Source organism: Procambarus clarkii, chromosome 31 (assembly GCF_040958095.1).
Source record: "Procambarus clarkii isolate CNS0578487 chromosome 31, FALCON_Pclarkii_2.0, whole genome shotgun sequence".
Classification (NCBI taxonomy): Eukaryota; Metazoa; Arthropoda; class Malacostraca; order Decapoda; family Cambaridae; genus Procambarus; species Procambarus clarkii.
The window spans coordinates 16,495,408-16,523,342 of record NC_091180.1 but is presented as its reverse complement, the minus strand read 5'-3'; the positions used below and the strand labels follow the sequence as shown (position 1 = coordinate 16,523,342).

Here is a 27,935-nt window from a genome sequence, read left to right as displayed (position 1 = left end):
TACTTGGCTTTTGACATATTGGCTACAGCTTTGTCATATTCCTGCATGGCAGGAACACTTGCTGAGACAATACAGTTCAACACACCACTTAATACTATCCTGATCCAGTATTTGCAAGCATTACATAACTATTGCTAGTATTATAAAGCATAACATTTTCCAAGTATTTGATAAAAATTGTGTAAGCCTTGTTTAAGACCTTTACATTGTATAAAACTCACCATAGTATCTTTTTCTGTATATACATTTACCTTTATACTGGATAATAAGAAAAGTATTAAAATCATTAATATTTTTAATTAAAGGACTTAATTGGATAAAGGATTCACATTAATAGCTCAATTATTCTAAATAAAGGAATTCAAGAATAATTGTCATTTTCTCAGTCTTACATATTTCCAGTGCAACACAACAATAGCAATACACTCATTAGCACAAGACTCTATACCAATTATGCATAATTACTAATATTTATTTTTTCATTAACATAATGTAAAGTCCAAAAGGTACCAACATAAGATTATGCTATCTGATACCACAATGCATGAGTCTTCAATGGCACAGGAGAGAAGAAAAGATGGACAAATTGCCTCTCTATCATCTGCCTGGTTTGCAGCATAATATAAAAATACCCAGATTCCAACCTGGGCAATTGTTACCAGGCATGATGACAGCTAAAGAAGACTATGATTTTTGGAAGCATAGCCCATTTGATTATAATATAAATGAATTATGGGTAAAATGAGGGTAACTCATGGGGTAACTCCTTTTTTTGTATGAAACTAACAGCTCTTAAGGTAAATAGAACTGATGTTTCTTTTTAAATAGTGAGCGAAGTGAGTTACCAGTTTCCAAATAATCTTTGGATCAGGTGACAATCACTTGATTCAATAGATAAGATGGCCTTAAGTACCTACAATAAAACTACTAAAAAATCTGACTGCTGTCCACCTATTTATTTCTAACATCTATTGTTCTCTGTTAAAGCAAAATATGACCTATTAATAGCAGTAAAAAAATATAAGCAAGCATCACAGTAGTACAGCAATGTGGCATATGTTGCAGCTATCCAAAATGACTGGCCAATGATGCAAGAACGAAAATACAAATGGAGGGACAGAATTTGAGGATGAAGTGAGGACCCACATGAATGAACACATAGCTTACAATACAAGTATCACTGGGAGGACAGGCTATTAGGAAGCTCTTCCAATAACATACCTCATGTTGCAAACTTCTAGTATCATTGCGAGACAAACAGATCATGCGGAATCTCCCCCTCAACTGCCAAAAGCATCATCCTAAGGTAATTTTCCATACAGATGAAAGAATCAACTGCTTTTACAATGCTTAATTGTAAGTTTTTTCTGCTGCTGTTTATCACAATTCACTAAACACCACCTTCAAACAGCAGTCTGACAGAGCAAATAATGTCTCACTTGCAGTCTCCATCATCTTCATGTCTGCAAATTATTATCTCTTTCTGACCCGTGCTAAGGCTAGCTGCAACACAAGCAGACACTCTTCCTGTTAGGAAAATAATGGACAAGCAGATTAAGAAATCACTTGGTTCCTATAGAATATTTGACACTGATGTATGGTTTACAAAATAATATCATCTGTTCCTTAGTAATCACTAATATTAATTTGTTTTATATGTCTTCACACTATCCCAGTAAATGTAGGTGATGTGCTGAAGACTTCATTTAACAGTTTTGCCAGCTAAAAAATAATTGTTGTTTTTAATTAATGGGTTACAGGCTATCTATTAATTAATACTTATTGCAAACAAATTGGAGGCACCACCCTTTGGCTCTCCTCACTGAAGCAGCTGCTTCTTACAGCTCTCACTGGAGCCACCAACCCTCGACACACTCACTGGAGTAGCTGCTTCTTACAGCTCTCACTGGAGCTGCTATCTGCTCATTTTCTTGTGGGAGCCGCCACATCTTGGCACTCTCACAGGTGGAGCAGTCTAATAGCTCTCTTGCTGGAGTTGCCACCTGATAATTCTCTTGTCTTCCTTGTGAATTAAGTTTTAACATCTCAGTACTAATACAGTGGTTTTACATTGTTTCCCTTACTTTGGCCTATATTATGTACTGAACAGTATAATTACATGCTTCATACACAGTTAATTTTTCTCATCAAAGACAATGACTTATATAATTAGTATTAGATAATTAAAACACAAAATTTATCTTTCTTACAGTCAAAAAACATTGGCTATTTGCTTTTAAACTAAGAACCTTTGCAATTAACACAAATAGTATACTGAGTAAATAAGATTACTGTACCAGTTTTGTTTACAGTAACCACAACTTTCCCAGGATGAATCCCAAACCTTCCCATAAGTCCCAAACTTTCCTGTAATAAGTTCCAAACCTTTCTATAGTAAGTCCTAAACCTTCCTGTAATAAGTCCCAAAACTTTCCATGTCAAGTCTGAAACTATCCCATTTCCATTCAGTTCAGAGTTACCATAAAATCTTTAAATTAAAAAACGTTATTACATACTCGTGTGCAGTAAGCCATAATGATAAATCTTAAATATTAGTGAAATATGAGCATTGCTGGGTCATGGTTATGCACTCAGGAGTAGATGTGTTTTGGGTTTATAGAGACATGTGCATCTCATATGAAGGACCAGGTGGGTTTTGGAGTATAGGGACACATGTGCAGCTGATAGGAAGAAGCAGGTGTGTTTTGGAGTATAGGGACACATGTGCAGCTGATAGGAAGAAGCAGGTGTGTTTTGGAGTATAGGGACACATGTGCAGCTGATAGGAAGAAGCAGGTGTGTTTTGGAGTATAGTATATGGGCATTTGTGAATCTGACAAAGTATCAGGAGTGTTTTGGGGTACAGGGAAACATGTGCATCAGATAATATAAATGAACTATATGTGAATGTGTTTGGGTGGATATTGATGGATGAGTGTATGTTTGACTATATATTAATGCATGCACACATACATGATAACACAAACATGCATGTAAATGCACTTGGGTCTATTTATAAGTGTGAAGGTGTGACTGCATACAGATGTGTGTGCATGTATACATAGCTTAGTCTGTGCTATATACATGTGTTCAGGCATTATAAACAGTGCTGTGTTCATCTTGCAAGTATATACATATATTTAAATAAATAAGTTTGCACGAGACATGTAAAATATTTATATTGTATACTTTACCATGTACATGGGAGACATACCAGTGCATATCTAAATATATACAACATACACATCGAGAGGAACAAGAAACATCAGCCACTCCATGTCTGGGCTCTCCCACCAAAATAAAACAAATTTAACGCCCCCTTCATTAGAATACTCTCATAATATATGGACTACCTTGCAGTAACCAGTAAAATGGTCAACTGCAATGGACAAACTTCTGGTTGGATTTTGAGCCGAGTTTTATAAAATGCATAAACAAAACGTAACAGTAAGCACACCCTGCCGTGATTAGGGTAAATACTGCGAGTCATTATCTAAAAACACTAAATTTAAGATATGTGATGTTGAAATTTACAGGTTTTTTTTTTAAGAAAATTTAATCAAATAAGTCCTATTACTAGCCACAAACAACAGAGAAGCCATCTTGGAAAAGGTATGATTATTTAATAAAATACAATATAGCACTTAGTTAATTGGCATGACCATTTACACTCAAATCCCATTTAAGATTAACTTAATGTTCACATATAGTCTAGTCTGGGCTGTTTGGACTATTCTCAGAATGAAGAGATTTCACCAATTCATCATATTCATCCATATTGGCCTCAAAGGTCAAGAGCTGCTCTGTCAGACCACTAATTTCATCTTCAGGGGTGTCAGCAAACATTCGGAGGGGAGGAGCACTCTGGCACTCCCGGTAGAAAGCTCCCAGGTCATTGCCAGTGTCATATGTCCCCACAAATGGAGTTTTCTAGAAAAAGAAAAGAAAAAAAGATAAAAAAATTGTATTTTTTTCTTGGAAGTTTACATATTATTAAATGTCCTTTGATATTTTAACATACAGTATCTATCTGGTTGATACCTGGTTGATGGGGTTCTGGGAGTTGTTCTACTCCCCAAGCCCGGCCCGAGGCCAGGCGCGACTTGTGAGAGTTTGGTCCACCAGGCTGTTGCTTGGAGCGGCACGCAGGCCCACATACCCACCACAGCCCGGTTGGTCCGGCACTCCTAGGAGGAATAAATCTAGTTTCCTCTTGAAGATGTCCACGGTTGTTCCGGCACTGTTTTTTTTTTTTTTTTTTACATTTTGAAAATCTATGTTGGGAATAGGGGGAAGAGTATGATGATGAATCTCTCAAAATCTGTTCCTAATTATCTATCCTATCTAGTGGAAAATGGGGGTAATATTGATGAAGACTTTTTTGCAAAACTGAATGTACTGCAATTCTTTGTGGTTTGTTGTACCCACGTCAGAGTACTTAACAAAATTCTGTTACTCTCGCCTAGTCTGGAATTTCAATTCATTAGTAAGGATATGCAGGTAATCATCATGAGATTAAGATGAGTGGGGTTGTTCAATGTATTCAGTATATTTAAAATACTAGACCTGAAGACTGTAACATGACCAAAAATGTATGCAAAACTTAGGTAAAAGGGAAATGAGAAAGAAGCCTCCAGATGCAATTGTTGAGGAAGTCGCAGAACAGAGAAGTAAAATCAAGAATTGTCTCGATAATCTTTAAAACTGGGTGATGGAAATTATCTTCCTTTGAGACTTCAATATACCTAATTTAGTATTAAGAATAACAAACAATAACATCATAAAAGGAAATTAACCTGGAAATAACCAAACACAGGCTAGAGAGCTTCTTAAACTCTAAACTTTTTCTAATTCAACCAGCAGATAACAACAGCCAACTCTGGAACAAAAAATAATCTTGATTTGATCTTCAAGAACAGTGAAAAACTAATTAGGGACATTACAATCTCAGATACTGTACTTCATAATCAGATCACAAACTCATTGAAGTCCAAACCAACATAGTAATATATCCAGAAAATATTTGTAAGGGGGAAGGATTGTTCAGTAAATACATTTTCAACAATAAGAAAGTTGAATGGGAAAAAATGAGCATACAACTAGCAAATATCCATTGGAAAACAGTCCCAAGTGCCAAAACTCCAAAACAATAGTGTAATTGACTGGTGAAGCATGTAAAGTATACAGTGCTGTACTTGAAAAACATTAATGCGGAAGATCGTAAAAGGGGACCAACTTAGAAGGCAAACACAAGATTCCTTCCTTCTTTTCCTTCAGAGGAAGGAAAAGAACAACAGAAATACTCAAGCAGGTATAAATAACCTAAGACAAAGTAATCAAAGCAGGAAAATTGAAGAAATGGAACAGAAGCTAAAGTGATCATGCCAGACTGAAGATATTGCATCACAATGTTCCTACTTCTCCAATAACTTGTGCTTTCCTGCCTTGATTAGAGTACTACTCGGTACTCCCCTCCCCTTTCAAAGCAGGAGACATTTCTGATATAGAAGGAGTTTACAGAACATATATAGCACACACACACACAATAGAGAACCTAAATTACTGGAAATCTCAAAGCCCACAAAATGTACTCTAAAAAGGAGAAATGAGAGAGATATCACATAATACTGTACATACTGAAGATACAGGAAGGTCAGGTCCCAAATATGCACAACAAAATAACTTAATGGAGCAAAAGATATGGTAGGAAATACAGAATAGACCCAGTAAAGAGTAGAGGTGCCATAGACACAACTTGAGAACCATGTATGAATATTAAAGGCACACAGCTCTTCAACCTCTTTCCACCAAATATAAGAAATATTGCTGGAACACAAGTGGTAGTTTTCAAGAGATAATTGGACAAGTTCCCACAGGAAGTGCCAGATCAGCTGGGTTGTAATGGTTATATGAGCTTATGGGCCTCTCCAAGCAGTAACTTTTAAAATCAAGCTATCACAAGGCAAACCTGACTCCAGATTGAACTTAGGGAATAGAACTATCAGAACCAACTACAGGTAAATCACAGGTAAACATCCCAGGAAAAAGCCAGGCATGCAGAACATGGAAAGCTGGGTACACAGTGCCAAGAAAAACCCTACACACTCCCTGCACCACCTGGGTGCACAGCCCAGAAACAGCAGAATTCATATGAAGTGTATCACTATACTAACAATGTTAGGTCAGGCCACTAGACAGGTGGAATGGTTTACTTTGAGACTGTAATGAGCCTGCATAAAGTAAGATTTCATCACATTTCAAAACATAGACCAAGATAAAATCCTGCATACTTCAAATTTTGTGTTGTTTAAATCCACAGTGTGGGGATAAACTCTTAGGCCTAACATTCACAAAAAAAGATCAGGCTTATTTATCTCTCTCTTTTTATCAAGGCGAGATAAATAAATGCCTGTGAGATGGATAAAAAACTGATCATAGACCCATACCTGTTTGATCCATTCCACTGAAACCAGTCCTTTGGCCAGAAGTTTGGGAACCTCACAATTGTACAAAAAATATTTTCTTTGTATCACTCAGGAATGCAATTGGTAAAAGCCATTGAAATAGCTTCTCTTAATTCTTCCTGCCTTGGGTATTGCTACCCTATAAAACTGCAAGATAAGATACAGATGCTCTCACAGTTTTGCTATAGAACCTAATCATTAAAGATAGCAAGAAAAGGAATACATATAGGAAATATGTAATACAGAACTGAAATCTTGAGAGTAGAATGGAGAAAAAATATATTGAACAACAGATAATAGAAGCATACCAATTCAACCATGACAAAATCAGCCTCCTCCTTGAGATGTGCAGAGGTGTTGGACTTATGAGAACCGTCCGAGGTTGTCATGATGGCTTTCTCCCCGCCTTCATGTTGAGTTGTACCAGTTGTCGCCCCACTCACTGGCCCTACTCTCTCCTGAAAGTTAATAAACATATTTAGCTATTGAACTTTCTAATTTGACTATGGTTAGTCATGGTTTCCAGTATTTTTACTTATGTTTCATCAGAGGCCTGGTGTGTCTACCAAAGAGTGGATGGACTCCAGATTGTATCATCGTGGAGCTACTGAAGGACTCCAAAAAACCAGCGTTGAATATAATGAAATGCCATTTTCTGGGTAAGACCCGGAAGCTTCCCGGAGCTATACCGGGGTGATGTGAATATATCAGACCGTGGCAACAGTCAGTCAATGGAGTTCTTAGCCTACCGTGGACCATCAGCCAGAACCTGGCCCTCTCAGAGAGGCATGAGGAGCAATGGCCTATAGACACCCCCATGTAGTTGAAGCAGTCTATGTCTGCCATCTACCAGGTCAGGCACCCAGAAAGGTAGGAATCCCAAAACAAACTACAGCGGGTTAAACATTGCAAACCAAGAGCCAAACGAGCAAGCAAAACTCCCCAATCAGAAAACAAGCAAACAAGCATGATGTCACCACAGCCGCCGCGCTGTTTTCTGCGCAACTCCTCCCTCCTGAGGAGGGGGGTTCCAGACCTCAAAACTGCAAGGGCAAGCAAAGGTAACCCCAAACTGTAAGGGCAGTACTTACAGGGCACCTAGGGAAGGTGATTCTTGGTGCATGCAGCCCCAGTACTTCAGGAATAACACCTGGCTCGCACACCACCACAAGGCACAGCATTGCTCGAAGATTGGAGCTAGAGTCCATCGACTGCCACTCAACACAACAGCCTCAGAACTGAGGTTGGATAACCAGCACTGGAGATCTGGGACCCTCCCCCCTTCCCACTCCTAGGGAGGGGGAAGTTGCACAGACGGTGGCACGGCCACTGTGGTGACGTCATGCTTCTTTGCTTGTTTTCTGATTGGGGAGTTCTGCTTGCTTGTTCGGCTTTCGGTTTGCAATGTTTAACCCACTGTAGTTTATTTTGAGATTCCTACCTTTCTGGATGCCTGACCTGGCAGATGGCAGACACAGACTGCTTCCAACCACATGGGGGGGGGGGAGGTGTCTATAGGCCATTGCTCCTCGTGACTCTCTGAGGAGCTAGATTCTGGCTCATGGTCCCCAGTAGGATAAGAACTCCATCGATTGACTGTTGCCACGGTCTAATATACACACACATCATATATAGCTCCGGGGAGCCAGAGGAGGGAGCCACAGAAAAATCATTATTATAATGAAAAACTAAATTTTTAGCATAAGCGTTTAATAAAAGGGCATGACCTTACTTTTATGATACAGTACAGTACTGTACTTTGAAATACTGTATCTTGTGATATTAAATGAGGAAACAGCATCCTCACCTGAGCATTCTTTTCCTGAGCTGCATTTGACTGTATATTAGCTGCCCCATCAAACTTCTCTACCTTCTTCTCATGCTGCACTTCAATGGTGGAGGTAAGAAGGTTAAAAAATGGTATATCCGGCAGGAAAAAGTCATCCGGCTTTGGTGGCTTGGCATCAACAAAGGCTACTGACACTTTCCGCTCTGGTGGCGGCTGCTGCTGCTGCTGCTGCATGTACCCTCGGCAGCTGCTGTCACTGTAATGTATTTATGCAAAAAGTAATCTTCCATGCCCAGTGCCACTCAAGTTTCAGTTTTACATACTACATAAGTTTACACACCAGGAAATGTACATGCATGAATATAATAAATTTAGAAGTATTCCTTCATATCCAATACCACCAAAGATTAATTATTCTGTTCATGTAAGATTATTTCAAAGAAAATGTACACAAAATGTAAAATTTTATGAGGTTACATACTCAGCCCAAAAATGCACACAGCTTTCTGGACCTACAACTTCTGTCAAAACAAGGCAATCTGTAAATACTGTAGCTTAGACATGTGACAAACATTTGCCATTTCTGCATTTTGCTGCACTTTCCCATTCTGAATTTTTAGAAATACAATGGTACCTCGGAATACGAGTGTCCCTGTATACGAGTTATTCGGAATACGAGCAGGATTTGCTCAGAAAATTTACATCGGAATACGAGCGTTGCCTCGGAAGACGAGGGTGTTGATACGCGTACAGGCCGACTAGCGTGTGGTGGCACAGCGATCGCGCCTCAGTTTACCAGTACCTCGTGCCCAGTGACTATCCTGCCTGAATTTTTGACAAGGATTTACAGTTTTTTTGCCAGATTTTTGGCCATTTGAGCATAAAAGTTGTTATTATATATATCTCGCCATGGGTCCCAAGAAAGCCAATGGTAAGGTTCAACCTAAGAAAATAGTTGTGAGTACAGGCAGTAGAGGATGTCCCTTCTTCATTAAGAAAATGTGTGAAGTATGGGAAGAACTGCAAAGTTTTGTTGAAAAAACTCGCCCAGATAAAGCTGTAGCAGGCCGTTGCATTGACCTTTTAAATGACAATGTGATGTCTTACTACAGACAAGTGTTAAAATGTAGCGAAAAACAAGTGTCTTTAGACAGATTCTTAGTAAGACAAGCAAGCAGTGAGCCACGAGCAGGTACTAATGGCATGCAGGCAAAACATGCCAGAGAGTGCACACCAGTGAAGTCCTCACTGCCTGATGTTATAATGGAAGGGGACTCCCCTTCCAAACAGTAACACCTCTCCTCCTCCCTCCTCCTCACCATCTTCCATACACCAACAGCAGTCATCAGAAAGGGTAAGTAATAACTTGAACATACTTTTGTAGTGTAGATTTAGACGAATTAGGTTTAAAATTTAGTTTGAAGTCAGGTTTTTGGGTAGTCAGGAACGGATTAATTCATTTCCCATTATTTCTTATAGGGAAATTAGCTTCGGTTTATGAGTTTTTGGATTACGAGCTGTCTCCTGGAACGGATTAAACTCTTAAACTGAGGTACCCCTGTAATATATATTACAATATACTGTATAACTATACCTATAAGAGAGAATATCTGCCCAAAGTTGCAGGCCAGATGTTTGGAGCTAGGCTCACCCAAATAGACAGAGGGAATGGTCTGGGGTACAGGATGAACATAGGCTGGTTGGGACTGCCAGAACTTCAAAGGGAACAGCGTACCGGGGTCACATTCAGAACCCCCCCCCCCCCCACCCCAACCACAATTTTTTGCTCTGACTGCCAGCTACATAGGAAAATATTTTGAAAACAAACATTTAAAGAAAAGTTTTTCTTATAGTAATAGTACTGTATACATCATTATTCATTAATATTGAGAAAATTAACAAATGTGAGAGTGTGAAGATGGGTAGATGGATGGAACAGCCCATCCTTCTATTTAGTAAGAACTTATAGTAATGATGAGGACCATCGCACATATATTGATGTAGAAGGCAGTTAGAAAGTAGAAATTGATGCTATTGAATTTGACAAACTGGAAAAGTGTTTGTACTGATGTTGCAAAAAACCTAACCTATCCTTCCTAGGGCTAATACATGCCACCTGAGGCCAAATATAGTACATATATGTACTATACTAGGCCTAGCAATAATTACATTTAGTTTTAGCTTCATTTTTATTTTTTGGGGGAATAAAAATCATGTACAAGTGAATAGTACCAAATTCTACACTCTAACAGTCCATTATGTCTATTATGCATGATGGTTCACAGAATTACAAAAAACACTATCTAAACAGGAGGATGGATTGGGATAAATAGATGGATAGATGAGTAGATGGATTGATAAATGGATAGATGGATGGATGGATGGATAGACACAGATGGATAAATGGATATATAGATGAATAGATGGATGGATGGATAAACAGATGCACCTGTTCCCCATTCTCAATATCTGTATGTTATCCTTTACATGCAGCTTGCTTTTAATGAATTTACATAAAAGACCTGGATCTGTTTTACATTTGTCCGCTACCCCTTTCTCAAAGTTCCTATCTGCCTCTCTCCTCACTGCTGTATATTTGTTTCTTGTTTGTTTGTAGTGCTGGTATGTTTGAGGGTTAGGCCTCTTCCTATAATGTACCCATTTTCTTGTCTTTTCCTCTCTGGCCCTTTCACAATTTCTATTGAACCAATCCTGTTTTCTGGTTCTGTATCTCTTGGTACAGGTATATTTTTGTGTACCTTCATCATATACATGTAGTTCACAGAATTTGGCATACATCTCATTAATTTCCTTGCCTAGCAACAAGTCTTTCCAATTAAATTTATTAAAGAATTTGCTAAGTTCCCCATGGTGTCCTATCTTAAAATCAAGTTTATCAACTATTTCACTTTTGTCATTCTCTTCTAGATTATATCGCAAAGCATATTTAATTTCCAACAGAACATGGTCACTTTTACCAAAAGAAAGAAGGTACTGAATGTCAAATATCTCCTCTTCTTTCCTGGTATATACCAAATCCAGCAATGATGGAGCATCATCTCTCATTCGTGTGAGCTGTTTTACATATTGATACATGAAGGATTCCAGGAATAGGTTTGCGCATTGGCCAGTCTAAATATAATTTGTTTTTGCTTCATAGGCTTCCCAGTTTATCAATTTTAAATTGAAGTCACCAAGTATCAACAATCGTGATTTATCTTTATCTGCTTTTACAATGATTTCTCTTACGATCATTATAAGGCCCTCTCTTTTTGTCATCAAGCTCCTGCTTAGACCATATATAACTTGCTGGTGGACTGTATACAGTGATGATTGTTAGGGTATTGTTCTGACTGCAAATCTCCAATGCCATTATATCTACTTCTTGAGGGTTTAAGTGATGTAAGACAGAAGAAAGATGGAATACAATAATTATGCAGGCCTCTCAAATTATGTGAGGGAAATGATGATAATGTAATGCAATGTAAACATTATATTGTAAACAATGTAATCATTCGTGTAAACAATGATGATGTAATGTGAACACAAATGGGATAGAATGGCAACAATTTGTTTAAACACAAGTAGCTGTTAACAAAACATGTGAATTCCTTATTAGATGCTGATTCTAGAATAATTTGTAATCATTCTACAGTAGTTTTGGACCTATAATTGCAGGTTCTACAACATTATGATACAGTACTTAAAGGAACAACTGTTTTTAACAGAATGATACTTGGAAACCTACAACTACTGGCTCAGGAAATATCTGCAATAATATGGCACTCCGTTACCTGGACTGCCTGCTCTGGAACAATGTATGAAGCAAAACAAAACTAAGTACCTGCTAGTTCTGGAACGAGGTGTGGACGGTTGATCAAGAGGAGATGCAGTAAAGAGACGGGCAGCATCCTGGCTGTCATCCGACGCCTGCGTGGCCTCACTGCTCTCATTTCCTCTGCAGCACATATGAGTCTCGGGTTTAGCCACCACAACCACCTCTGACCTAGACTGCAAAACCTCTTTTCAAAAGAAGCCATGGAAACTATACATAGCCAAGAAAGACTTTTCTGAGGGAATGGATAAAACAGGCTTACCATGAAGTGGTAAGTATGGTGTATGGTGCTGACCCCACCTGTCAGCACCATACACTGCCCTGTACCTGACCACCATCACTTACCTGTCAGTATCACACCCTGCCCTGTATATTATCATCACCCACCTGTCAGCACCACACATTACCTTATACACAACCAACACTACCCACCTGTCAGCACCGCGGCGGCAGTGGCGTGGCGAGACTTCCGGCTTGAAGTGATCGCTTTTGAGCATAATAGTATCATGCGCTGGACTGCGATTGGGTGGTGCAAGGGTGATCTGAGTTCTATAACTCACACACAGGAGCAGCGTTGACTCTGGAGTCGTCACCTGACCAAGACGTGCCTGGACCTGGTTCTCCCCTGAGAAAATTAATAAACAATGATAAAAAAAGATTGTGTCGATTTCCTAATCTCTTGCATTCAGCTGACACTGGTTCAACCTGTCCTGTAGAATGATACTGATCCAAGGTTATTATCAGAGAGTGCTAAAGTTATTATCAGAGTGCTCAACTTTTATGACTATATAGAACTTGGAAGGAATATGAGGATAAAGACTTGGGATAGGACTGAGGAAAGGAACAGTGCTCAACTACTTGCACAGTCATGGAATGAACTCCAACTTAAAAGAAGTGAGACCAGTGTTCTACTGTCCAGTTCCAAAGTGGTTCGGTCAATGTCAGTCCTGTAAAAACCTAGCGTTAAATGTAATGAAACACTATTTTCGAGGCGGGGAGAGGGGGAGGCCCTGCTCACCCCCAGTTCGGAGACGGAGCAAACGAAAGGAAAAACCACCGACCGAAGGGAGGGTGTGTGTCAGGGAGCTTCCGGGGCTCACCCGGAAAATGACGTTTTATTACATTCAACACTAGTTTTCTGTTGGGAGCCCCATTGGCTCCCTGAAGCTTGGTACCCACATATAAGTAAAACAGGGACTTACCCATGGGAAGCAATCACACCACGTCCCTCAGGACGGAGACGAGACAGCTGGCTGCGACAGGTGCCCCAAAGCCATACAGGGTCACTGAGGACCCGGAACATTAACCAAATAACAGGTGGTCAGGACCCTGTCCGAACACCAAAACCCCCGTGCCCAAATGTCAACCCAAGACATGTTACCAAAGACTGCAGCGAGAGCTGCAAACTTTCGAACATCATGGGCACGAGGGTAGACTGCAGGCTGGCTCGACTTAATAACTCTGCGGACAACCTGAGAGCAGACCCGAGCCCTGGAACAGGGAACAAGGGAAACAGGGTCCACCCAAAGCACATCCACAGAAGTACCGGTACCCCCACCAGACACAACACATAATGTACCCCCGGCCTGACCAACCAACCATCGATAACCCACGGACTCCTCCGGGAAGCCAGCTGTTTCATTCTGTGCCAGAAAAGGAGGACACAGCTGCAAATAAATAAAACAGCCACCAGGCCTGAAAGAGCAGAAACCCATGTCGGAGGAGAGCATGAAGTTCAACGACCCAACCCCCAGAGGCCAAAGCCAACAAAAACAAAGCATTCTAATAAACAATCTTGGACCGAAGGGGCTAGAAGAAACCGAGACGAGAGAAAAGAGAGCACCCGGTCCAAAGACCAGGATGGCTCATGCAGCGCATGAGCAGGCTGTTGGTGGAAAAATGCACGAGAAAGCTTACAGAACGGACCCTGCAAGACTCTGCAACCAACCTGCTGACTCTGCAAGCAACCTGTTGACTCTGCAAGCAACCTGCTGACCCTGCAAGCAACCTGCTGACCATGCAAGCAACCTGCTGACCATGCAAGCAACCTGCTGACCCTGCAAGCAACCTGCTGACCATGCAAGCAACCTGCTGACCATGCAAGCAACCTGCTGACCTTGCAAGCAACCTGTTGACTCTGCAAGCAACCTGCTGACCCTGCAAGCAACCTGCTGACCTTGCAAGCAACCTGCTGACCATCCAAGCAACCTGCTGACCATGCAAGCAACCTGCTGACCTTGCAAGCAACCTGTTGACTCTGCAAGTAACCTGCTGACCCTGCAAGCAACCTGCTGACCATGCAAGCAACCTGCTGATCCTGCAAGCAACCTGCTGACTTTTCAAGGAACCTGCTGACTCTGCAAACAACCCACTGACCCTGCAAGTAACCTTCTGACTGCAAGCAACCTGCTGACTCTGCAAGCAACCTGCTGACTCTGCAAGTAACCTTCTGACTCTGCAAGCAACCTGCTGACTCTGCAAGTAACCTTCTGACTCTGCAAGCAACCTGCTGACTCTGCAAGTAACCTTCTGACTCTGCAAGCAACCTGCTGACTCTGCAAGCAACCTGCTGACTCTGCAAGCAACCTGCTGACTCTGCAAGCAACCTGCTTACTCTGCAAGCAACCTGCTGACTCTGCAAGCAACCTGCTGACTCTGCAAGCAACCTGCTGACTCTGCAAGTAACCTTCTGACTATGCAAGAAACCTGCTTACTCTGCAAGCAACCTACTGACTCTGCAAGCAACATGCTGACTCTACAAGCAACCTGCTGACCCTGCAAGCAACCTGCTGACTCTGCAAGCAACCTACTGACTCTGCAAGCAATGTGCTGACTCTGCAAGCAACCTGCTGACCCGGCAAACAACCTGCTGACCCTGCAAGCAACCTACTGACTCTGCAAGTAACCTTCTGACTCTGCAAGCAACCTGCTGACTCTGCAAGCAACCTGCTGACTCTGCAAGCAACCCTCTGAATCTGCAAGCAACCTGCTGACTCTGCAAGCAACTTGCTGACCCTGCAAGCAACCTGCTGACCCTGCAAGCAACCTGCTAATCCTGCAAGCAACCTACTGGCTCTCCAAGCAACCTGCTGACTCTGCAAGTAACCTGCTGACTCTGCAAGCAACCTGCTGACTCTGCAAGCAACCTGCTGACTCTGCAAGAAACCAGCTGACACTACAAGCAATGTGCTGACTGTGCAAGCAACCTGCTGACCCGGCAAGCAACCTGCTAACCCTGCAAGCAATGTGCTGACTCTGCAACCAACCTGCTGATCCTGCAAGCACCCTGCTGACTTTACAAGCAACCTGCTGACCCTGCAAGCAACCTGCTGACTTTGCAAGCAACCTGCTTACTCTGCAAGCAACCTGCTGACCCTGCAAGCAACCTGCTGACTTTACAAGCAACCTGCTGACCCTGCAAGCAACCTGCTGACTTTCCAAGCAACCTGCTTACTCTACAAGCCACCTGCTGACCCTGCAAGCAACCTGCTGGCCCTGCAAGCAACCTGCTGGCTCTGCAAGCAATGTGCTGACTCTGCAACCAACCTGCTGATCCTGCAAGCACCCTGCTGACTTTACAAGCAACCTGCTGACTTTGCAAGCAACCTGCTTACTCTGCAAGCAACCTGCTGACTCTGTAAGCAACCTGCTGACTCTGCAAGCAACCTGTTGACCCTGCACACAACCTGCTGACTCTGCATGCAACCTGTTGACCTTGCAAGCAACCTGCTGACTCTGCATGCAACCTGTTGACCTTGCAAGCAACCTGCTGACTCTGCAAGCAACCTGCTGACTCTGCAAGCAACCCTCTGAATCTGCAAGCAACCTGCTGACTCTGCAAGCAACTTACTGACCCTGCAAGCAATCTGCTGACCCTGCAAGCACCTGCTAATCCTGCAAGCAACCTACTGGCTCTCCAAGCAACCTGCTGACTCTGCAAGCAGCCTGCTGACTCTGCAAGCAACCTGTTGACTCTGCAAGCAACCTGCTGACCCTGCAGGCAACCTGCTGATCATGCAAGCAACCTGCTGACCCTGCAAGCAGCCTGCTGACTCTGCAACCAACCTGCTAACTCTGCAAGCAACCTGTTGACTCTGCAAGCAACCTGCTGACCCTGCAAGCAAACTGCTGACCTTGCAAGCAACCTGTTGACTCTGCAAGTAACCTGCTGACCCTGCAAGCAACCTGCTGACCATGCAAGCAACCTGCTGATCCTGCAAGCAACCTGCTGACTTTTCAAGGAACCTGCTGACTCTGCAAACAACCCACTGACCCTGCAAGTAACCTTCTGACTGCAAGCAACCTGCTGACTCTGCAAGCAACCTGCTGACTCTGCAAGTAACCTTCTGACTCTGCAAGCAACCTGCTGACTCTGCAAGTAACCTTCTGACTCTGCAAGCAACCTGCTGACTCTGCAAGTAACCTTCTGACTCTGCAAGCAACCTGCTGACTCTGCAAGCAACCTGCTGACTCTGCAAGCAACCTGCTGACTCTGCAAGCAACCTGCTTACTCTGCAAGCAACCTGCTGACTCTGCAAGCAACCTGCTGACTCTGCAAGCAACCTGCTGACTCTGCAAGTAACCTTCTGACTATGCAAGAAACCTGCTTACTCTGCAAGCAACCTACTGACTCTGCAAGCAACATGCTGACTCTACAAGCAACCTGCTGACCCTGCAAGCAACCTGCTGACTCTGCAAGCAACCTACTGACTCTGCAAGCAATGTGCTGACTCTGCAAGCAACCTGCTGACCCGGCAAACAACCTGCTGACCCTGCAAGCAACCTACTGACTCTGCAAGTAACCTGCTGACTCTGCAAGCAACCTGCTGACTCTGCAAGCAACCTGCTGACTCTGCAAGCAACCCTCTGAATCTGCAAGCAACCTGCTGACTCTGCAAGCAACTTGCTGACCCTGCAAGCAACCTGCTGACCCTGCAAGCAACCTGCTAATCCTGCAAGCAACCTACTGGCTCTCCAAGCAACCTGCTGACTCTGCAAGTAACCTGCTGACTCTGCAAGCAACCTGCTGACTCTGCAAGCAACCTGCTGACTCTGCAAGAAACCAGCTGACACTACAAGCAATGTGCTGACTGTGCAAGCAACCTGCTGACCCGGCAAGCAACCTGCTAACCCTGAAAGCAATGTGCTGACTCTGCAACCAACCTGCTGATCCTGCAAGCACCCTGCTGACTTTACAAGCAACCTGCTGACCCTGCAAGCAACCTGCTGACTTTGCAAGCAACCTGCTTACTCTGCAAGCAACCTGCTGACCCTGCAAGCAACCTGCTGACTTTACAAGCAACCTGCTGACCCTGCAAGCAACCTGCTGACTTTCCAAGCAACCTGCTTACTCTACAAGCCACCTGCTGACCCTGCAAGCAACCTGCTGGCCCTGCAAGCAACCTGCTGGCTCTGCAAGCAATGTGCTGACTCTGCAACCAACCTGCTGATCCTGCAAGCACCCTGCTGACTTTACAAGCAACCTGCTGACCCTGCAAGCAACCTGCTGACTTTGCAAGCAACCTGCTTACTCTGCAAGCAACCTGCTGACTCTGTAAGCAACCTGCTGACTCTGCAAGCAACCTGTTGACCCTGCACACAACCTGCTGACTCTGCATGCAACCTGTTGACCTTGCAAGCAACCTGCTGACTCTGCATGCAACCTGTTGACCTTGCAAGCAACCTGCTGACTCTGCAAGCAACCTGCTGACTCTGCAAGCAACCCTCTGAATCTGCAAGCAACCTGCTGACTCTGCAAGCAACTTACTGACCCTGCAAGCAATCTGCTGACCCTGCAAGCACCTGCTAATCCTGCAAGCAACCTACTGGCTCTCCAAGCAACCTGCTGACTCTGCAAGCAACCTGCTGACTCTGCAAGCAACCTGTTGACTCTGCAAGCAACCTGCTGACCCTGCAGGCAACCTGCTGATCATGCAAGCAACCTGCTGACCCTGCAAGCAGCCTGCTGACTCTGCAACCAACCTGCTAACTCTGCAAGCAACCTGTTGACTCTGCAAGCAACCTGCTGACCCTGCAAGCAAACTGCTGACCATGCAAGCAACCTGCTGACCATGCAAACAACCAGCTGACCCTGCAAGCAACCTGCTGATCATGCAAGCAACCTGCTGACCATGCAAGCAACCTGCTGACCTTGCAAGCAACCTGCTGACCCTGCAAGCAACCTGCTGATCCTGCAAGCAACCTGCTGATCCTGCAAGCAACCTGCTGACCCTGCAAGCAATGTGCTGACTCTGCAAGCAACCTGCTGACCCTGCAAGCACCCTGCTGACTTTACAAGCAACCTGCTGACCCTGCAAGCAACCTGCTGACTCTACAAGAAACCCACTGACCCTGCAAGCAACCTGCTGATTCTGCAAGCAACCTGCTGACTCTGCAAGCAACCTGCTGACCCTCCAAGTAACCTGTTGACTGTGCAACATAATGTATGATGATAATTGTAATGGCCATGGGAATCAACAAGTGATGATAACTACATTTTGGAGCGTTACAATATGTCCATATTTTTTTACTGACGCTATTCATAGCCTACAATTGTATTTGTTATTTAAGTAATTCCATCAGGTGTCTGCTTTAAAACAAGAGCAGCAGAAAAGGTTAATTGTTGATTTTGCCCATACAATATCTATTTAAATAAAACAAAACCTACTACTGTATAATAAAGACTGTCAATGATTTAAATAGAATCAGTTATTTCTGAACTTTTTGTATGTTAGCATATCCTAATCAGTAGTGTATGCAGGGATACTCACCGAGACAGTCATAGTTGGGGTCGCCGAGATAAACACGGTAACAGATGATGAATGAATCAGGCCCCTGTCTGAAGGCCAGTTTGTATGCGGGAGTGATGCGCGTCACAGCCAGCAGAGACTTGAGTAGCACCTGTCAAATGGTAGAAGCTGCCAAATATTCTCTATGACTGCAACAAACTATAATAGGGCAGTAACTAAATTCAAAAGACAATATCAAAATTCTTTCATGACATCTTATACTGTATAGGCTCTTAAAATGAACAAAGACTCAGATGCAGTTTAATGATGACAAATGGAGGGTTCTGAGCCAAAGAATTAATAATACTGAAGTGTTGCTAGATATCAGCTGGACAATGTTGAAATTACCAAATTTGAGTATAGCAGTTATATGTCATAATTAGTAGAGATCTTAATAAAATAAATCAATTTATAAATGTTTGAATAACTTTTAAGTGACAATATCATTGTAATGGTATTATATAATAAATTCTGTAATTAATATTTATTAATATAAAGTCTGACAGCCTTAACAAATAGTCTTTCTAATACTGTAGTTTGATTCTCCAACAAGTACAATCCAACTGGAGGGCATAGGGCTTTGTGGTACAACACCACCACAGAGTTTAACTCTAGGAGATGGAACATTCTTGGTCTATTTACTATCCTTAGGCTAAAAGAGGAACTTTAAATACCATAAAATTACATCATATCCTCTCTTACTACTAACTACAATACTGTTCAGTACTAACTTACATTATGCAAGACTTGAGGCTGTAAAGGAAGCACTACATTGTTAGTGCAATGTACTTCATTTCTGTTATTAATACAGTTCAATTACCAAGTCATCTGATCTGAAGGAAAATAATTATCTACACAAATATTCAATTCCTACCGTCATTCGATTGTATATCGTTGGATTTATCCTGGCAGGTGACGTGTCACAAGCATCCAAGATCCTAAGGGTCCAGAGTTCCAGGACCAAGCTGTCTGATTCTGGAGTCCGAAGGAGAATCTCCACCACGAGTGGTTTCCCAACATCCGGTAGATGACCTCCCAACCCTCTTTTCGTCTCTTGCTGTATCTCGTGAATGTCCTCAATGCCCAAATTAAACTGCCAAGAAATAAAAAATTAACACATTTTCATCTTTTGGTTTCACATTACACTGTTGTATCCTATCTGATGAATGAAGGATAACTCTGAACAAACTGTTGAGAGAGAGACAAGTCAAGGAAACGCCCTTATTACACATGATGATTCAGTCACTGAAATGCTACATTAGATCCTGAAGAAACTCTCCACTACAGTATATCAAAAATGATCTATTACAAATTGTCCTTGATTGATGTTTCATTATAGATTAGAATTAAAAATTTAATTTGTAAGAACTCTAAAACACATCAGAACTGTATTCAATACAGGAATTAAATTATAAAACTAAATTTTGAATAGGATTACTGTACAGTATTAGCATTATATTTTGATATACAGTACATATTCTCAATACAGTACATGTTTTCATGTATACAATATTTATTCCACAAGTGGAGATACACAGAACACAATTGAATGAAGCTAGCTCCATACCTTCATCTAATATCAACTTTACGATTACAGAAGGATTAGAATGTCCCACACTAATCTAAGCAATTGTACTGTTACTGTAACAGTGCATAAGACTGGTGTGAGTATAATATTTGACTATGGTACATTAACAGTGTAAGCATAATATCAGTCAACAATACATTGACCCTTAGAGTGCAACTTACGTCAGGTGACATACAGTATACTGTAGGGGTTTACCTGTCGATGTGGCTTACATCATTGATGTTTTCACTATCAAAATGTATAAGAATTTAGTTCAACTTATAAGTCTCTATAATTATCAAGATTTGGCATTTCTCTGGATGTTGCTATAAAATAAAAAGACAAACCTAACTGTACAGTCATCAATTATAATAATTTAGACGCATGTGGCACAAGTGCTCAACATACCTCCTCAAGAAGACACATGGAGGGAGAGACTTAGGGAGGTGTGCATCAAGGGGCAGAAGGTGTTGCAGATAATTGTGTGGAGCGAGGGGTGGTGTTCCAGGTGTGGAGCGAGGAATAGGTGGTGATGTGGAAGAAGAGATGAGGGAGGTGTGGAACAAGGGGACAGGAAGTACAAGACATGTGGAGGGGACGACAAATGTAGTAACTTCCTTCACAAGCAGCCTTCCTACAATGACTATGATAAAACATAATTAAACATTGCTGTTTTATTCTCCTCTTTAGTTCATCACACACACAGCAAATTATCATTAATGTAAAATTCAGAGGACAACACACACACAAACCCATTCTGATCCTTGTGCTGGTGCCTTCGACTTTGTGAGGGCCTTCTCTCCAAGTCTGCTCTGCACAACCACTTGTACAATCTTTTGGGTCAATATTTTAGTTAGTCGGGCCAGCTCCCGTCGGTCCTCGGAGCTCAGATGGCGGCCAGACATGTTTGTGGCTACGTGGTACGCTTCATATCCACTTGGAGATTCCAAGTATTTATTCACACGTTTGCAGCGGCAGAAAATCATAAATCTGTCGCATTTAATTCCTGGTCATTCAGCCTACAGCTGCACTATTTTGCCTGTCAAACAATTCACATAATATTAGTGTCAAGTTCAAGATCTGTTTTCCACAACACCACACTGAGATTATGCAAAATTACTATATAAATACACAATGAATGCTTGCTGTTAATGATGCCATAAACCTTCCTGTTGGTCAAATGGCAATTCATGGAAAAGATAACAATCTCAAGTCAATGAGTCCCCAGGAGAAATTTACAAATGGCTTGCTGCTAGAAACTCTGGCGGCACTGTTGTTGCTGTGAGTGGTAGCCACAGTCAAGAGTCCCCACTATTACAAATGTGTGTTCTCTCTAAAAACTTCTACCATCCTCCTTACTTCTCCTTTCGGCTACTGCTCATCAATGCATACACCATCTGAAAAAGTAACAAAAGCAGGTTTTAGATAATGTATGCATATTTAAAGGAATGTACAGAGAGAACTTACACCAATGTTAAGACAGTGAACTAATCCTTTGCATGTAAGATGTATTGGTGTATGTCACCACAGTGTGATGTGTATAGTGTGTACTTCCATGATGGGATGTATGATATAGTGTGTGCTTCCATGATGGGATGTATGATATAGTGTGTGCTTCCATGATGGGATGTATGATATAGTGTGTGCTTCCATGATGGGATGTATGATATAGTGTGTACTCCTATGAAGGGATGTATGATATGGTACCTGCATATGCTACCACAGTGGGATGTATTGTAACTTGTGTACGCACCCATAATGGGTTGTATGATATGGTGAATACTCCTATGGTGGTTTGTATATGGTGTATGCAGCCACAGTGGAATGTATGTATGGTGAATGCTGCCAGTGGGATGCAAGATTTAACTCTTCAACTGTGCATCACAATCAGGGATATGATCGCCATTAACCCTTATACTGCACATCACAATTGGGGATGTATTAACACTTTCGCGCCCCGGGCGTGCGCTCCGCGCGTATGCACGAACTACTCCTGGTGATGCGAGCGAGGGTGCGGTGACACGAAAATGTGCACACTCGTTTCAGTTTTCTCACCTTAATTCTCGTGCTACATCGTTCGTATTGGTATCGTTGTGTTCGCAATAGAATTCCCTACAGGTGTATATGCATATAATGTCCAAAAGCCCAGTGTGACTCCCCACCGCAAAGCCTAAAGTCGGCAAAAGTTACCCGTGAGCGCACAAAATCAGTAAAATGTGTATACTCGTTTCAGTTTTCTCACCTTAATTCTTGTGCTACGTCGTTCATTTTGGTATCATTGTGTTTGCAATAGAATTCCCTGCAGGTATACATGCATATAATGTCCAAACACCTGGCGTGACTCCCTGCAGGAAAGCCTGCTTAAGCAAGAGAAGAACTCCCAGAACACCATCAAGCAGGTATCAAGCAGGGGCCAGATTCACGAAGCAGTTACGCAAGCACTTACGAACCTGTACATCTTTTCTGAATCTTTGACGGCTTTGTTTACAATTATTAAACAATTAATTAGCTTCGACGCACCAGAATGGCATCACTGGTTCAAGATATTCAAAAACTTCCCTCTCTAGCAGTACAACAAACTACTCCCACCGTGGACAAGCTGGGTCTGCTGATAAACTATGCTGGTCCAATTGTGTTTGACTATATAGCTGACTGCACTACGTATGATGCAGCTGAAAAATCCCTAACAGAACTGTTTGTGAAGCCCATGAATGAAGTATTCAAAAGGTACGTGCTTGCAACACGATGCCAAGAACCCGGTGAGTCACTTGACCAGATTCTTCAGGCATTGAAATTATTAGCTAAAGATTATCAGTTCAAAGCAGTGACTGCTGCAGAAGCTTGTGATAACTATGTGAGAGATGCTTTCCTTAATGGGCTGGGTTCTGCCATAATAAGGTAACTCTTACTTGAAAATAAAACTTTAGACTTACAGTCAGCCTTTGACTAGGCTCACACTCTAGAAATGACACAAAAACTTTCTGCCTGTTATGTTCAGCCAGGGGCTACAAACACTGCTGTGACACACTCATTAGACCTGGAGGGCTCAGTAGGACAAGAAAGTGTAGAAAAAAAGTTGAAACATTTTCTGCCGCTATAACTAGTGTTTTAAGGTGTTTCTTTTGTGGTTAAACTCGACATCCTCGCAGTCAATGTCCAGCTAGACAGGCTCTGTGTATGAATTGCAAGAAAAAGGGTCATTATGCACAGGTCTGCTGATCTCTGAAACAGACTAACAGTGCTTCAACATTCAGCTGCTATGCTTGCTACTTTAGCTGGGACTACCATGGTGTGAATCTCAAAGTGTTACCTGATTTGTGTGCCGATGTGATTTTGGGTCATAAATTTTAACAAAATCATTTCATGCTCGAGATGGCTTTTGGATGAGAAAGACCTCCCCTTAGAATATGTGGATTAGCTGCCGTCAAAGTGCCAGCTCCATCCCACTTTAGTAATTTAGCCCCAGACTGCAAGCCGATAGCTGTAAAATCCAGATGCTATTCTGTGGCTGACAAGATGTTTATTGAAGCTGAGCCTGCACGGCTGCCATGTGAAGAGATAATTTGACCAAGTAATTCTCCATGGAGAGCCCAGGTATTAGTAACTCAAGGAGAAAATCACAAGAAAATAATGGTAGTAGATTATTCACAAACAATTAACCGTTTCATGGAGCTGGATGCCTATCCCTTACCATATATAGATGAGATTGTGAATAATGTTGCTAGATTAAAGTACACAGCATGCTAAACTTGAGAAGTGCTTACCATGAAATGGGTCTAAACGAGGAAGAAAAAACTTATACAGCCTTCGAAGCCTGTGGAAAGCTATTTGAATTTAATCGTATCCCTTTCGGGGTCACTAATGGAGTGGGCCAGTTTTCAAAGAGTAATTGATGGCATCCTCAAGAAAGAAGTAGAGGGGTACCTTTTCTTATGTAGATGATGTCTGTGTGTGTGTGTGTGTGTGGAGATTCTGCAGAAGACCATGACAAAAATCTGAACACTATGGACGTTGCAAAAGGGTATAACCTGACTCTGAATTGAAAAATGTAGCTTTTAACTCCGGTCTATAAAGCTATTGGGATATCTTACACAAGAAGAAGAAATTAGACCTGACCCGAAATGTCTCGAGCCACTGTTAAAACTTCCACTACCAAACAACACAGGTTCTTTATGCAGAACGATGGGAATGCTTGCACATTACTCCCACTGGGTGCTAGGTTTTTCTGAGAAGATTTGTCCCCTCTCTCATGCAAATGGTTTTCCCTTATCTGTTGCCACTGCAAAAGCATTGGAAGGATTGAAACGAGACATTGCTGAAGCCATAGTTCGAGCAATCTCCCCAGCAGCTCCTTTTGCTGTGGAAACTGATGCTTCAGATCATGCCATTGCTGCTACCTTAACCCAGAATGAACAACCAGTAACTTTCTTCCCTCGAACGCTTTCAAATAGTAACTGAGGCACTCATCACTGGAGAAGGAAGCTTATGTCATTGTTGAAGCTCAAAGGAAGTGGCGACATTATCTCATTGGACGCCATTTGCGGCTTGTTACTGACCAGTGTAGTGTTGCTTTTATGTTTAACTCTAAATCAGCTGGTAAGATTAACCCCTTAACTGCGCCAGCCAACAAAAGTCGTTCTGAGAGTTATGCTATTTTTTTTTAATTAGGCAATATTTTAATGTTTTTTAACGTTTTCATAACTTTTTGTATTTTGAAATGAAAATAGATGAGTTTGGAAACTTTTTGACAATAACTTTACCTGAACATTTATAAAAACAACAAAAATATGTCCTTAACAATTGCACTATGACGTTTTCGCCTAAAACAGTTGCGCAGTGCAGGGGTTAAAAAGTTTAAAAATGATAAAATAGCTAGATTGCGAGTCAAACTCTCTTGTTACCACTATGACATTGTATATCGCCCAGGTAAAAAGAACATACCCGTAGATGCATTCTCACAAGTATGTGGTGCCACCAGTGTGAATGAAATTAAGGAATTACATGGAAATCTGTCTCGTATGGCTCATTTTGTCCAATGTCAAAATCTGCCTTATTCAAATTAAAATTAAAAATTTTATTCAGGTAAAGTACATACATACAGGGTGTGATACAAATATTGATGAATTTATAGATAGAGCTAGTACATACAATGCCTAAAGCCACTATTACGCAAAGTGTTTCGGGCAGTTTATTCTGTAGAGGAAGTGAAGACGACGATGAATTCTTGCTCTGCATGCTCTGAACTTAAAGCTCAGTTTTGCAAGTTTGACTCCGGGCATTTGATTAAAGCTACTCAGCCATTTGAAAGACTCAACATAGATTTTAAAGGACCTTTTCCTCCACAATCAAGGAATAAATATATACTGACTGTTGTAGATGAATTCTCCCAATTCCCCTTTGTATTCCCATGCTCGGATATGACTACTGATGCAGTAATTCAGTGCCTGGTGCAGTCGTTCGCAATCTTTCGTATATACACCCTGAGAGGGGAACCTCCTGTATGTCTGAGGAGTTGAAGGTTTTTTAGAAGGCTGAAGATTTTCTACTAAAAAAAGGAGATAGCAACTAGCCGTATGACCCCTTACAACCCAAGAGGAAATGGCTAGGCTGAGAAGTACAATGGGATTATTTGGAAGACAGTGCTGCTAGCTCTTAGGACGAGAACCTTAGATGTATCCCAATGGGAAGTTGTTCTTCCTGATGCTCTCCACTCTAGTCGATCATTATTATACACCTCTACAAACTGTACACTACATGAACGATTCTTCCAACATTCTAGAAGGTCTACGTCAGGGCGAACATTGCCTATGTGGCTTGCTTGCAAAGGCCCTGTCCTCCTACAATGTCAGGTGTGGCAAAGCAAATATGATCCCCTAGTTGATGAGGTTGAGCTCGTAGACATAAATCTCGAATATGCCCATGTCAAATTCCCAGATGGAAGAATTACTACTGTATTCTTAAGACACCTTGCACCCATGGCCACAGAGGGCTGCGAGAGTTTGGACTCCACCTTTGGCTTTCAACAGCAACACCCAGCGTTGCAAAAAATTGGGTAAGCCCCAACCCGCCTCGTCCTGAACCACCTCATCCTGAACTACTTTGCCCCGAACACCTACCTAGACATCTAGAAACACCTACTTGGGTACCTATCTTTGAAGTAACACGCCCTCGAGACAGTGGTGTGTGCAGGAACCAACTGGAACGCTAGATCCTTCAATATTGCAGGAGTCCCTTCAACGATCAGGAAGGATGCACAGTACCCCTACGCATCTTCGAGACTATGTCAAATGCAAGGCAGAGGTGAATGTAGTAAAAATGTGTCTATCATATCGGAGTGGAGCTGTAGTTGTGCCAGATGGATGATCGCTTGTTTGTTATTGTTTGGTGGCCGGCAGATCAGATTTGTCTGGCATGAGTACAGGTCTGTGGAGGTGTGCTCCCATAATTTATTTCTTGTTATTGTGAATAGACAATGCTTGGACTATATGTGTGTGTTGTTTATTACATTGCTTGTTTTTTGTTGCAGGATGTAACTGTACTGTAACTGTTTAATCAACAAAGCCACAAGTCTGGCAGAGCATTTGTTTTACCTCACCCCACAACACTGGAAAAAGGACGAGCCACAAATAAGCAGTTGCAAAGAACCCCAATAACAAATGCCTCAGCCAGGAGGAGCAGCAAGCAGAAAAACTGGCCTCTCAAAGCACACAAGAGGGAAAGGAACCACTCCACAAAAACACCCAACTCAAGGATAGGACGATAATGCCAGCCACCCCAAGCAACTGGAAAAACCTCCCCTACTGCCACTGGCAACATGTGATGAGGAAATGGTGTGAAAGACAATACAGACAATTACTAGCCAGACTTCTAAAGAAGTGATAACACTGCCTGCTGAAACACAGAGTAAACGATATTGAAATCTACCTCCACCACCCATTTGAGAGGGTAAGGGGGTTGACCACTGCAGGAAAAACCACGCAGCTACCTGCAGCACCGTCACCAAAGCATCCAGCCGAGATTTGTTTGAAGACTATCGACGACGCAAATCGACATCTTTTTAACCCTTTATGAACTTGCTTACTTTTCAATATGACCCACTTTCCAAAACAGCACAGAACGTATATCATAAAGAAACTTAAATGTACACTGTGAATTGACCAAAAGTAAACTAAGAGCACAATATAAACCTTAAACAACTACAAGTGACTAACATACAACGGGTGACAAAGTACCAACCTGCCTTTTAACCAGAAAAAAACTTTTTACCTCTTAAAATTGGCATTTTAAGTGTATCCAACGTCGGGTACGACACTTGGTACTTGTTAGAAGATACTCAAAGGATAAAAAAGTGAGATGAAGTGCCAAAAATGAAGAAAATTTCGGCAACAGTCCACCACCAACATCCCAGCAACTCTTGTTTACATTACCATTTGGTCGCTTCTTCTCCTGCGTCGCCCAGCTGCGACAGGGGATACGGTTTCACCTGAATTTA

General features: G+C 42.1%; 1 protein-coding gene across 10 annotated transcripts; it reads right to left on the bottom strand.

Moving 5' to 3' along the window:
* Positions 1-277: 277 nt before the first annotated feature.
* On the bottom strand, positions 278-27,877 carry Atg13 (Autophagy-related 13). Of its 10 annotated transcripts, none has more exons than XM_069334405.1 (10): positions 27,680-27,877; positions 21,803-21,840; positions 21,190-21,482; positions 19,751-19,969; positions 18,859-18,988; positions 12,521-12,713; positions 12,098-12,259; positions 8,272-8,509; positions 6,773-6,922; positions 278-3,930 (listed from the first exon to the last, which is right to left on the bottom strand). In XM_069334405.1, exons 3-10 carry the CDS (start codon positions 21,427-21,429, stop codon positions 3,712-3,714), a joined length of 1,551 nt encoding a protein of 516 aa, XP_069190506.1. In that variant the 5' UTR covers positions 21,430-21,482; positions 21,803-21,840; positions 27,680-27,877; the 3' UTR covers positions 278-3,711. The 10 variants fall into 10 exon arrangements, with proteins under 10 accessions (XP_069190506.1, XP_069190509.1, XP_069190503.1 ...); XM_069334408.1 differs by having other exon boundaries at positions 12,098-12,211; positions 21,196-21,482; XM_069334402.1 differs by having other exon boundaries at positions 21,683-21,840; positions 27,710-27,877.
* Positions 27,878-27,935: the final 58 nt, after the last annotated feature.